The 13,980-nt window shown below is 46.8% G+C and overlaps 1 protein-coding gene across 1 annotated transcript in view; it reads right to left on the bottom strand.

Annotated features, from left to right (window-relative positions):
• Window positions 1-1,393: 1,393 nt before the first annotated feature.
• Window positions 1,394-13,980, bottom strand: part of LOC126981662 (uncharacterized) — a 16,623-nt gene continuing 4,036 nt past the window's right edge. The window contains exons 2-3 of the mRNA XM_050833091.1: window positions 7,582-7,747; window positions 1,394-4,974 (exon numbers count right to left, since the gene is read on the bottom strand). Coding sequence (XP_050689048.1) covers window positions 2,379-4,974; window positions 7,582-7,747 — 2,762 coding nt within the window. The 3' untranslated portion in view covers window positions 1,394-2,378. The remainder of the gene's footprint in view (window positions 4,975-7,581; window positions 7,748-13,980) is intronic.

Raw genomic sequence — 13,980 nt, 5'->3', positions numbered from 1 at the left:
GGAAGGAGGGGACCGCACGGGATAGGCCTAACACGAAATTTATTGAGAAATTGTTAAAAAAAATTCCATATGACGGTGTTCGCGTCTTATATATTGCCGAATTTTGGTGTATTAAAGTTGAAATTGAATTGTCTGGGGGGTGGAGATTGATGGCGTGTGTGTGTGTGTGTGTGTGTGTGTGTGTGTAGGGAGGGTTTGCCGCGGAGGTGATGGAAGGGGTATGTGGGGTGGGTGGGGGGTGTTCTTTTTTCTCCCTCCTCTTATTCTTTCTCTCTTTAATCTTACCTCTCTCTTCTCTTCCTCTTCTTCTCACTACTGAAGAACGTGCCTATGGAAGAACTGCCTAAGATGTGTGTGTGTGTGTGTGTGTGTGTGTGTGTGTGTGTGTGTTGGTAAGTTTGCAGTAGTTTGATTGATGGTGTGGGTGTGGTGTTTTGGTGTTGATGGTGTTGGTGGTGTTGTCAGTGGTGTTGGTGTGGTGATGATGGTGTGGTGTTGTCAGTGGTGTTGTTGGTGGTGGTGGAGGTGTTGGTGGTGGTGGTGGTGGTGTGGTGTTGGTGTGGTGTTGATGTGGTGTTGGTGTGATGTTGGTGTGGTGTTGGTGTTGGTGTGGTGTGGTGTTGTCAGTGGTGTTGGTGGTGTTGTCAGTGGTGTTGGTGTGATGTTGGTGTGGTGTTGGTGTGGTGTTGGTGTTGGTGTGGTGTGGTGTTGGTGTGATGTTGGTGTGGTGTTGGTGTGGTGTTGGTGTTGGTGTGGTGTGGTGTTGGTGTGATGTTGGTGTGGTGTTGGTGTGGTGTGGTGTGGTGTTGGTGGTGTTATCAGTGGTATTGGTGTGGTGTTGATGGTCTTATCAGTGGTATTGGTGTGGTGTTGGTGGTGTTATCAGTGGTATTGGTGTGGTGTTGATGGTCTTATCAGTGGTATTGGTGTGGTGTTGGTGTGGTGTTGGTGTTGGTGTTGGTGTGGTGTTGGTGTTGGTGTGGTGTTGTGCTGGTGGTGTTGTCAGTGGTGTTGGTGTGGTGTTGGTGTTGGTGTTGGTGTTGGTGTGGTGTTGTGCTGGTGGTGTTGTCAGTGGTGTTGGTGTGGTGTTGGTGTGGTGTTGGTGGTGTTGTCAGTGGTGTTGGTGGTGGTGTTAGTGGTGTTGTCAGTGGTGTTGGTGTGGTGTTGTCAGTGGTGTTGGTGTGGTGTTGTCAGTGGTGTTGGTGTGGTGTTGGTGGTGTTGTCAGTGGTGTTGGTGTTGGTGTTGGTGTTGGTGTGGTGTTGTGCTGGTGGTGTTGGTGTGGTGTTGGTGGTGTTGTCAGTGGTGTTGGTGTGGTGTTGGTGTGGTGTTGTCAGTGGTGTTGGTGTGGTGTTGGTGTGGTGTTGTCAGTGGTGTTGGTGTGGTGTTGTCAGTGGTGTTGGTGTGGTGTTGGTGTTGGTGTTGGTGTGGTGTTATCAGTGGTGTTGGTGGTGTTGGTGTTGGTGTTGTCAGTGGTGTTGGTGTGGTGTTGGTGGTGGTGTTGGTGTTGGTGTGGTGTTGTGCTGGTGGTGTTGTCAGTGGTGTTGGTGTGGGGTCGGTGGTGTTGTCAGTGGTGTTGGTGTGGTGTTGGTGGTGTTGTCAGTGGTGTTGGTGTGGTGTTGGTGTGGTGTTGGTGTTGGTGTTGGTGTGGTGTTATCAGTGGTGTTGGTGGTGTTGGTGTTGGTGTTGTCAGTGGTGTTGGTGTGGTGTTGGTGTTGGTGTTGGTGGTGGTGTTGGTGTGGTGTTATCAGTGGTGTTGGTGGTGTTGGTGTTATTGTTGTGGTGTTGCTGGTGTTGTCAGTGGTGTTGGTGGTGGTGTGGTTTTGCTGGTGTGGCGTCGAATTCCGTCCCTCTGTCGGGAAATGTCCGAAAGTGAACTGCGCATGCGCGGGCTTTGCTACTTTGTCCATTTCTTTCCCTGCACTGCCTTCTAATAGCTTGTACACAGCTTACCTTTGATCGTATGACTGTCCTTCTGTCTCCTCAGTTTTCTTCTGATTCAGGGTCAGGTTTATGGGATACTCTCCATTCAGTACTCGCTGAGCTGCGGGGTCCAAGACAGCCTGGAATTTGGCAATTTTTTCATGAAAACTGGCATAAGATCAAAGGTAAGCTTACTGTAAGCTATTGAAAGACTGGGCAGTGAATGAAATGGACAAAATAGCAAAGCCCGCGCATGTGCAGACCAATTTCGGACATTTCCTGACAGAGGGACGGAATTCGATGCCACACCGGTGGTGAGGTGTGGTGTTGTCGGTGGTGTTGCCGGTGTGATGTGGTGTTGTCGGTGGTGTTGTCAGCGTGGTGTGGTGTGCCCCGCCCCGCCCTACACGGTGGTCTCGTAGTCGACACAGACGAGGTCTTGGGGCGGGGCGCGGCGTCACCACGAGTCCTTCTCCGGCGGCAGCAGCGGGTCGTGCGTGGCGCTCTTGAGGCCGTGGCTGTTGTTCTCCACCACCGCCGCCGCCACCGCCTTCACGGCCTGCGAGCGGCGCCGGTGCACCACCACGGCCGCCAGCAGCGCCGCTAGGGAGCCCATCAGCACCGTGCCCGCCGCCAGGTATACCCAGGGCAGCGCCGCCAGCAGCCCGCACGCCGCCGCTCCCTCGTCCGTGCCGTCGGGGCAGTGCGCCTCGCCGTCGCACCACAGCTGCGGCGGCAGGCACGCGCTGATCTCCGGGCAGCGGTGCGGGCACAGGTCGGCGCCGGCGGGGGACAGCGGCGCCGTCTGCAGCGGCCGCCACACGCTGACCCACGACACACGTAGCGCCACCGAGGCGTTGCCTGCCACCTCCAGCAGCAGGTCCCGAGTCTCCTGCTGCCGCCGCCCCACGTGGTGCCGCTCCCCGCTGCCGCCGCCGCCGCCGCCGCCGCGCCAGCCGCTGCTGAAGACGGGCGTGTAGGAGTAGCGTGGGGCGGGGCACACGGAGGCGAGGGGCGCCAGGCCGCCCGGCGCGTACACGTTGAGGCGCCAGTCGGCGGGACAGGCCGCGGAGCTCTGCGTGGCGGCGGTGCCGGGCAACCGCAGGAACAGGAAGGAGCCGTCCGTGGCCGTCACCAGGCGGGGCAGCGCCAGGCAGGGGTCGCCGCCCCCGCCCTCAAACTCCGTCTCTTCCGCTGCCGCGCCGCCCACCGTGAAGTTCCCGAAGCGGCCTTCGAGGCGCCGCGCCGCGAAGTCGCACTCGGCTCCCTGCGGCGCGGCGTCCACGATGGAGTATTCGCCCTCGAAAAAGAAGTGCGTGTAATCGTGCTGCGCCGTCATGGCGGGCACGCTGAAGACCAGCTGCAGGCGCGGAGTGTAGCTCAGCACCGAGAAGGGCCGCTCGCGGGGCGTGGCGCACACACACGCCCGGGTCATGGCCACGTCCGGCCACGGCTGCTCCTGCACCCAGATGGCGGGCCGTCCCGCCGCGCCGCCGTGCGAACACTCGAAGCGCAGCGAGGCGTGGCGGTACTCCGTGCTGCACGCCGAGCCCATGCGGGAGCGGATGATGCGCAGCGCCACGCGCTGGTGCGGGGCGGCCTGGAAGGTATAGACGCAGCGCAGCTTGCGCGAGCCGCCACGGCCGAACAGGAACACGTCGCGCGGCGAGGCGAAGAGTCCCTCCGGCCTCAGAGTGAAAGTGCGGTCGCAGGGGCCGCCGCCGGGGGTGGGCACCCCCCACTGCCGCTTGTCCACAAACTCGTAGCGCGCCAGGAACTCCACGTGTGCCGGCGCCGTGCCCGCCGCGTACCGCAGGGACAGCGTGAGGGCCGGCGAAGAAGACACGTAGCTCTCCCCCGGCAGACACGGCGCGGCATGCGGCCCCGGCGCGTGCACGCCCGAGCACACGCGCGGCAGCTTGTCGGGGCGGCAGAAGCGGCCCAGCAGCGTGGTCGTGAGGCTCGTGTTGTCCGCGGCGGCGGCGATGAGGGGGGTCAGTTGGGGGGGCGGGGCGGTGATGACGTCCCCGTCGGTGATGGTGAGGGTGTTGGAGCAGTGGGCGGGCGTGGGCATCTCCGGGTGGTGGACGTGGCGGTAGTGGAGGAAGTAGAGCCACACCACCTCGGAGGGCTCGGCCAGCAGGCGCCACCAGCAGGTGGTGTTGGGCAGCAGGGAGTGAGCCGGCGCCTGCAGATACCCGCTGCGCTGGCCGCGGCTGCTCACCTCGTGGCTGCACGCTTCGCCGGGACGCACGTACGCCGTGCTGGCGCGGTCGACGAACTCAACCTCGACGTCGAGCTCGAAGCCGAACGTGCGGCGGCGCGGCGAGTCCTGGAAGGGGAAGTCGAAGGGCGAGGCGTGGAAGACGAGCAGCAGGTGGGGCCCGCTGGAGGTGATGCCGCTGAGGGTCGCGCCGCCCTTGCACAGCGTGGCCAGCACGGCGGCGCGCGTGGAGCGGCCGTCGTAGGCTACCAGGTAGTCGTGCAGCACGTGGCACGCCGAGCCCACACGCATCTGCTGCTCGCGGGACAGGTGCGGCGCGTTGCGGTCCTTGATGTAGATGAGGTGCGGGTTGCGCTGGAACACGCGGATCAGCGCCACCTTGCCGTCGGGCACGCGGGTCTGGCTGAGGCGGTAGTGGCAGGTCAGGTTGCGCGGGTACATGCCCGGGAAGTTCGGGGACTGGATCTTACAGTTACGCTTGTCACAGTTCTCGAAGACGCGGTCACAGAAGGTGTTGGCCACGTCCTCGCCGCGGTACTTGGGGCTGTAGGGCGCGCCGTAACGCAGCACCGCGCGCTCCTTCTGCAGAAAGCGGTAGGATATCCGCAGCATGACGGAGTCCTGCGGCAGGTAGGCGGCGGGCCCGTCCCTCGGCTGCTCATCGAGCCTCGTGAACACGCGGATGCGCAGACTCACCGCCGAGGTCTCGGAGTAGAACACGTTGTGGCCCCAGGCGTCACCGCACCAGTAGCCGCTGTTCAGGGGGCGGCTCAACTCCTCGATCTGCATGTAGCCGTCGGGGCAGCCCGCCGAGGTGTGCGACACGAATCTGGAGGGAGGGGGGGTACTTACTAGGGTGTGGTGGTGGTGGTGGTGGCGGTGGTGGCAGCTCACGGGGAAGGCTGTGCCCTAAGACACTTTTCACATCCTGCTCACATTTGATTATCTCCTGCTTACACACACACACACACACACACACACACACACACACACACAATCACTGTTTTACTCGCTGACTTTTTCGTTTAATTAAAACTGACAAACTTGGCCTCACAGACGCACCGAAATTTTTATCCCTAAGCCGCATCCCCCACCCCTATCACCCCCCTCACCCCCCCTGCCCTGGCCCCCTACCATCCCCCATCCCCCTGCCGCCCCCTGCTCCGCCCCCCTCGCTCCCAGCTGACGTTCAATTATAGTTTTAATTGGGGCTTGTGGTCAGGTGTGGACTGCGGACAAGAAAAACACTTAAGTAACATTGATTATTACAATTACTCTTTATTTTTACTCCCCACTTACACGGCACTTACACGGCACTTACCGACTCCACTTACGGCCTTACACACACACACACACACACACACACACACACACACACACACACACTACGCACATGGATCTTATATAAATACATACATACATTATACATACATGCATATAATTTTACTTACATATCTACGCGTTTTCCTACATACAGTCATACTTACATACATGCAAATATACATACATACATGCATGCATTCATACATAGACACATGCATATATACACACACACACACACACACATATGAAAAGGCTTGATAATACCTGCTGTGGTATTGAATATATTTAACCCCCCCCCCCCCACACACACAAACAAACAAACAAACAAACAAACAAACACACCATCCTGCTCTCCACATAATCAAAACATTATCACCATTTCCACTTTTTCTTTCATCATTATTTTCTTGTCAGTGTTTTTTTTTTTTTTTTTTTACGGTCATTTTTTTTTAATATTCGTGTTTTCACTTCATTTCAACCTCGTCTCTTTTTTTTTCGTTCCATTGCATATGAATTCCGGCGGGCGTGAACGAACTCATCCGATAATTATCTCTATCGAGTGGAATAATTACTTCAATATTTCGCGCTGATTGCTTTAGTATAGGTCAATGGGTGCTGATTATTATTGCTATTATTATTGTTATTATTATTATTATTATTATTATTATTATTATTATTATTATTATTATTATTATTATTATTATTATTATTGTTGTTGTTGTTGATCATTTTGTTGCTGTTTTTGTTATTGACTTTACTACTACTACTACTACTACTACTACTACTTCTACTTCTACTGCTACTGCTACTACTACTACTACTACTACTACTAATACTACTACTACTTCATCTACATCTGCTATTTCATCATCATCATCATCATCAACACCATCATGATCTTCATCACCATCATCATCACCATCGTCATCATCGACCTCACCTTCATTAGCAGCCTTTTATTGGCGGTGAGGGGCGCTAATTGGCTGCCCCGCCTGGAATTAGTTGAGTTACCTGTTAATTAATGGAGCCACAGGTAATTAGCGAGCCCGGACTAATGTCACTGATACGACCTTTTTGATTTGGGGGTCAAATTCTCCGCGTTGATAGACTCGGATTTCGCTCCTTTTTTTTTTTTTTTTTTTTTTTGACATTTTATTTTTGATTGGCATTTTTTGGTTGACGTTTCTTGGTTGACATTTTTTTTTCTTTTGTCTGTTTTGGTTGACTTTTTTTGTTGTTGTCATTATTATTATTTTTTTTTTTGGTTGGCATTTTTGGGGAGTTAACATTTTCTTCATTTTGGGTTGACATTTTTCTCTATTTCCTTCCATGGCACTATTTATCTCCCTTCTTCTCCCTCTTCTATCTTTCTATCTCCCTTGTCCTCCCTTCCAAGCCACCATCACCCCCCATCCACCCCTCTCTACTTCCTTCCATGGCACCATTATCTCCCTTCTTCTTCCTCTACTATCTATCTCCCTTGTCCTCCCTTCCAAGCCACCATCACCCCTATCCACCCCTCTCTTCTTCTTTCCACTTTCTCTCTCCCTTGTCCTCCCTTCCAAGCCACCATCACCCCTATCCACCCCTCTACTTCCTTCCTTCCATGGCATTATCATCTCCCTTCTTCCTCTACTTTCTCCCAAGACGTCCACTATTTCTCACTCTCCCTTGTCCTCCCTTCGAAGCAACGTTGCCAGATTGTCGTACTCAGACTTATATGTTTGCCTATTTCCGACCCCCAAAACTGGCTCCTCGACCCCAATGACTCCCTTCATATAGAGTTATCGTATAAAGGTTAATTATTGGTGTTTTTTTGGGGGAATAGCAATGACTCAGAAACCGGTAAATACGAGGCTCTTGAGTACGATAATCTGGCTACTGTGCTTCCAAGTCTCCCTACCCCCCTACCCCCCATACCCCCCCCCCCACACACACACTTCCATGTCCCCCTCCCCCCCTATCCCTCACCCCCCACACACACTTCTATGTCTCCCCCCCCCATACACACACACTTCCAAGTCTCCCTCCTCCTCTCCCATCCCCCCCACACACACACACACTTCCAAGTCTCCTTCCCCCCCCACCCACACACACACACACACACACGTACCTGCCCAAACTGAACTTCTCGATACTAAGCTGCACCAGATCGCCGTACACGTCTCCCGAGGCGATGAAGGTGAGCTGGCAGAAGTGCGGCAGCGTGCCCTTCTCCGGCTTCCGCACCTGAAGCGTGTAGGTGGAGCCCACGCGCCCGTAGTAGGTCCTGTTGCACGCTGGGGGCAGAAGGGGAGAAAGGGATGAGAGGGAGAGGGAGAAAAAGGGAAAAGGGATAAGAGGGAGAGGGAGAGATAGGGGAAAGGGGTGAGAGGGAGAGGGAAAAAACAGGGGAAAGGGGTGAAAGGGAGAGGGAGAAAAAGGGGAAGGAGAGAGAGGGAGAGGGAGAAAAAGGGGAAAGGAAGGTGAGTGTGTGTTTGGGAGTGAGAGGAGGAGGAGAGGGGGGTAGGGGTGAAATGGAGAGAGAGGGAGAAAAAAGGGAAAAGGAAGGGGAGTGTGTGTTTGGGAGTGAGAGGAAGAGGAGAGGGGGGTAGGGGTGAAATGGAGAGAGAGGGAGAAAAAGGGAAGGAAGGGGAGTGTGTGTTTGGGAGTAAGAGGAAGAGGAGAGGGGGGTAGGGGTGAAATGGAGAGAGGGAGAAAAGGGGAAAGGAAGGAGAGTGTTTGTTTAGGAGTAAGAGACAGAGAGAATGGAGCAAGGTCGGTTTTAAACGTTCACTCAAAAGAAAGGAAAAATATCACCGTCAAAAGGTCAATGGAAATGAAAAAGGTCAGTATTGATGATAAAAAGATTAGTGTTAAAAGGTCACTGTCAAAAGAGAGAGAAGATGGCACTGCTAGATGAAAAAAAGAAAGATCACTTAATAGAAAAAAAGGTCACTGAAGAAAAGAGAAAAGGTCACTGGTAAAAGAGAAGAGTTATGAGCGGGAAGAAGAGGAGAGGTAGTTAAGAAGAGAAAGGGAGAGAAAAGTGCATGATAAAGTGTTGGATAAGAGGGAGAGAGAGTGGGTCGAGAGAGGGAGGAAGAGAGGGAGGGAGGGGGAGAAGATGATAGTGCGTTTGGTATGAGGAAAAGAGGGAGAGGGAGGGAGAGAGGGAGAAGAGGGTGAGAGTATCGGGTGTAAGAAGCAGGGGATAAGAGAGAGAGAGAGAGAGAGAGAGAGGAAAGTGATGATGATGGTAATGATACTGATGACGATAGTGATAGAATATAACCAAAAATGACCATCACCACCACCACCATCATCACCACCACCACCACCACCACCACTACCACAATACTACCCCTCAACACACCACTATCACCACCATCACCACCATCTCTTCCCTCTTCCCTCACCACAATACTCCCCCCTCCCTCCCTCACCACCCCCACCACCACCACCACCACCACCTTCCCCCTCTACCAATACTACCCCCCACACACCACTATCACCACCATCATCACCATCTCTTCCCTCCTCCCACACCCCATCAATCCCCCCCTCACTACCCCCACCACAACCACCACCACCACCATCACCACCACCTCCATCACCAGCAGCAGAGAGAGAGAGAGAGAGAGAGAGAGAGTAATCACTAGAGCACAACCCGTATTTAATGACTTGACTTGATCACCTGCCAACCTAATTACTCGGTGTGACCCGGCTTTAACGAGCAGACATTAATGTTCAGGGTTACATTACGGTGGCGGCGGTGGTGAAGGCGGTGGTGGTGGTGGTGGTGGTGGTGGTGGTGATGGTGGTGGTGGTGAAACTCTTGCTCTCTTTGTCTCTCTTTTGCTCTCTCTCTCTCTCTCTCTCTCTCTCTCTCTCTCTCTCTCTCTCTCTCTCTCTTCCTCCTCCTCCTCCTCCTCCTCTTCTTCCCTTCTCCTCCACACTTTTCATCTTTCTCCCTTTCTCTCTCCTCCCCTCTGTGTCTGTCTGTCTGTCTGTATCTGTCTTTACTTGCCATTTGATCTCTGTCTGTCTCTTTCTCTGTCTACGTTTGTCTCTATCTGTGTCTGTTTGTCTTCTTTTGTATGTTATTCTGTTCTGTCTGTCTATCTGTTTGTCTGTATTTATATGTCTGTCTGTCTGTCTGTCTGTCTCCTCTTCTTTACCTATCTGTCTGTCTGTCTGTATGAATGTCTGTCTATTTAGCTGTCTGTCTTTCTGTCTTTCTGTCACTATGTCATTTTTTTTTTATTTATCTTCAATCCATTTACACATGTCTTTCTGCTTTCATCCCCTCTCCCTCTCTCTCTTTCCCTTCCCCCCTCCCTCTCCCTCTCTCCCTCTCCCTGACCCTGGTAATAAAACTCTGGCGCCGCTCACTAATTAGAGTTCTACGCCGGTCTGTGCCGCGCTTCGAGTCAAATTTAATGGAATGCGTGTCAGATATATTGGAGGGAGGGAGAGAAAAATAAAATGGCGAAGTTTACCGTTGAAAAGTTAAAAAGAAGAAAGGAAAATGGGATGGTAATAATAACAGTGGAAAGGAAAATGGAAAGTGGATTGTTGTTTTGGGGGTTGTTTTTAATGTTTGTGGAAAAAGTGACATCGTGAAGTTACCGTTGAAAAAAGAAAGAAAATGGGAGCGAGAAAGAAAGAAAACGGGCTGGTAATAATAATGATGAAAAGGAAAATGGGGAGTGGAATGTTATACTTGTTTTTAGCGTTTTACATGGGAATAACGAAATGGCGAAGTTTACCCTTGAAAAGATAAAAAAAAGGAAAAAAGGAAAACGGGCCTGTAATAATAATGGTGGAAAGGAAAATGGGAAGTGGATTGTTTGTTTTTTGGTTTGTTTTTAGTGTTTGTGGGAAAAGTAAAATCGTGAAGTAACCGTTAAAAAGAAAAAAAGAAAGAAAATGGAAGGGAGAAAGAAAGAAAACGGGCTGGTAATAATAATGATGAAAAGGAAAATGGGAAGTGGAATGTTGTATATACTTGTTTTTAGCGTTTTACATGTTAATAATGAAATGGCTAAGTATACCGTTGAAAAGTTAAAAAGAAGAAAGAAAAATGGGATGGTAATGATAACAATGGAAAGGAAAATGGGAAATGGATTTTTTTTTTTTTTTTGTGTGTGTGTCTGTGTGTGTGTGTGCTCAAGTGGGAAAAGTAAATTGGGGAAGTTACCGTTGAAAAGAGAATGAAAGAAAGAAAATGGGAGGGAGAGAGAAAGAAAACGGGCTGCTAACAATAATGATGAAAAGGAAAATGGGAAGTGGAATGTTGCATATACTTGTTTTTAGCGTTTTACATGGGAATAATGAAATGGCGAAGTTTACCCTTGAAAATATAAAAAGAAGGAAGAAAGGAAAACGGGCCTTTAATAATAATGGTGGAAAAAAATGGGAAGTGGATTGTTTTGTTTGTTTTTTAAAATGGTGAAGTGTACCGTTGAAAAGGGAAGCATGAGAGAAAGAAAACGGGCTCGAAATAATAAATGATGAAAAGGAAAACGGGAAATGGATTGCTTATTTGTTAGTTTGTTGTTGTTGTTGTTGTTTTAAGTGGCATTTCGTTCATAGACTTCAGTTCGTGTTGTGTTATTTTTGTTGTTGCTGATATGTATAAACGTGATAATGATAATAAATGTAATTAATATAAAAATGATGGGAATTATAAATGAACGAATAAGACAGTAAATGAATGAGAAAATATAGATGAATGAATAAGACAGTAAATGAATGAGAAAATATAGATGAATGAATAAGACAGTAAATGAATGAGAAAATATAGATGAATGAATAAGACAGTAAGTGAATGAGAAAATATAAATGAATGAATTAGACCGTAAGTGAATGAGAGAATATAGATGAATGAATTAGACCGTAAGTGAATGAGAGAATATAGATGAATGAATTAGACCGTAAGTGAATGAGAAAATATAGATGAATGAATAAGACAGTAAGTGAATGAGAGAATATAGATGAATGAATTAGACCGTAAGTGAATGAGAAAATATAGATGAATGAATAAGACAGTAAATGAATGAGAAAATATAGATGAATGAATTAGACCGTAAGTGAATGAGAGAATATAAATGAATGAATAAGACAGTAAATGAATGAGAGAATATAGATGAATGAATAAGACAGTAAATGAATGAGAAAATATAGATGAATGAATTAGACAGTAAGTGAATGAGAAAATATAAATGAATGAATTAGACCGTAAGTGAATGAGAGAATATAGATGAATGAATTAGACAGTAAATGAATGAGAAAATATAGATGAATGAATTAGACCGTAAGTGAATGAGAGAATATAGATGAATGAATAAGACCGTAAATGAATGAGAGAATATAGATGAATGAATAAGACCGTAAGTGAATGAGAAAATATAGATGAATGAATTAGACCGTAAGTGAATGAGAGAATATAGATGAATGAATTAGACAGTAAATGAATGAGAGAATATAGATGAATGAATTAGACCGTAAATGAATGAGAGAATATAGATGAATGAATTAGACCGTAAGTGAATGAGACAATATAGATGAATGAATTAGACCGTAAGTGAATGAGACAATATAGATGAATGAATTAGACAGTAAATGAATGAGAGAATATAGATGAATGAATTAGACCGTAAATGAATGAGAGAATATAGATGAATGAATTAGACCGTAAGTGAATGAGAGAATATAGATGAATGAATTAGACCGTAAGTGAATGAGACAATATAGATGAATGAATTAGACAGTAAATGAATGAGAGAATATAGATGAATGAATTAGACCGTAAATGAATGAAAAAATATAGATGAATGAATTAGACCGTAAATGAATGAGAGAATATAGATGAATGAATTAGACCGTAAGTGAATGAGACAATATAGATGAATGAATTAGACAGTAAATGAATGAGAGAATATAGATGAATGAATTAGACCGTAAATGAATGAAAAAATATAGATGAATGAATCAGACCGTAAGTGAATGAAAAAATATAGATGAATGAATTAGACAGTAAATGAATGAGAAAATATAGATGAATGAATTAGACCGTAAGTGAATGAGAGAATATAGATGAATGAATTAGACCGTAAATGAATGAAAAAATATAGATGAATGAATAAGACAGTAAGTGAATGAGAGAATATAGATGAATGAATTAGACAGTAAATGAATGAAAAAATATAGATGAATGAATCAGACCGTAAGTGAATGAGAGAATATAGATGAATGAATTAGACAGTAAATGAATGAGAAAATATAGATGAATGAATTAGACCGTAAGTGAATGAGAGAATATAGATGAATGAATTAGACAGTAAATGAATGAGAAAATATAGATGAATGAATCAGACCGTAAATGAATGAGAAAATATAGATGAATGAATCAGACCGTAAATGAATGAGAAAATATAGATGAATGAATTAGACAGTAAATGAATGAGAAAATATAGATGAATGAATTAGACAGTAAATGAATGAGAAAATATAGATGAATGAATAAGACCGTAAATGAATGAGAGAATATAGATGAATGAATTAGACCGTAAATGAATGAGAGAATATAGATGAATGAATAAGACAGTAAATGAATGAGAAAATATAGATGAATGAATTAGACCGTAAATGAATGAGAGAATATAGATGAATGAATTAGACCGTAAATGAATGAGAGAATATAGATGAATGAATAAGACAGTAAATGAATGAGAAAATATAGATGAATGAATTAGACAGTAAATGAATGAGAAAATATAGATGAATGAATAAGACAGTAAATGAATGAGAAAATATAGATGAATGAATAAGACAGTAAATGAATGAGAAAATATAGATGAATGAATAAGACAGTAAGTGAATGAGAGAATATAGATGAATGAATAAGAGAGTAAATGAATGAGAGAATATAGAATGAATAAGAGAGTAAGTGAATGAAAGAATATAAATGAATGATGATTGAGGGAATAGATTGACAAGTAAGTGAATCAGGGAATGAATAATGTGTTTTTGATTATTATTTATTGCTTTTGTTATTGTTATTATTTCACTTCGCCTTCAGTATACCGCTATCTATCTATCTATCTATCTATCTATCTATGTTTATTTCTTTAGCCTTATCTATTTCCATATATCAATGTTTGACTATCTGTATCCATCCATTTATCTATCCATCTATCTATCTGTCTGTCTATATTTGTCTTTCAACTGTCTATGTCTATCTATTTATATACCTCTTTGTCTGTCTATCTATCTATCTATCTCTGTCTGTCTTTATCTATCTATCTGTCTATATATCTATCTGTCTATCTATCAGTCCGCTGCTATCCTTTATCTCTCGTTCTCTTTGAGTCTCCCTTCAAAAAAGTTGTATTAAAGAAAACGTATCGGTGTTGTTTTGAAATTGAGATGAATGGAGAAGAGAGCTTAAGGGAAAATTATTGAGGAGGAGGAAGAAGAGGAGGAGGAGGAGGAGGAGGAGGAGGACAAAAAATATACAATGAAGATG

The sequence above is a fragment of the Eriocheir sinensis genome, chromosome 49 (genome assembly GCF_024679095.1).
Source record: "Eriocheir sinensis breed Jianghai 21 chromosome 49, ASM2467909v1, whole genome shotgun sequence".
Lineage (NCBI taxonomy): Eukaryota > Metazoa > Arthropoda > Malacostraca > Decapoda > Varunidae > Eriocheir > Eriocheir sinensis.
This window is presented reverse-complemented; position numbering and strand designations above follow the sequence as displayed.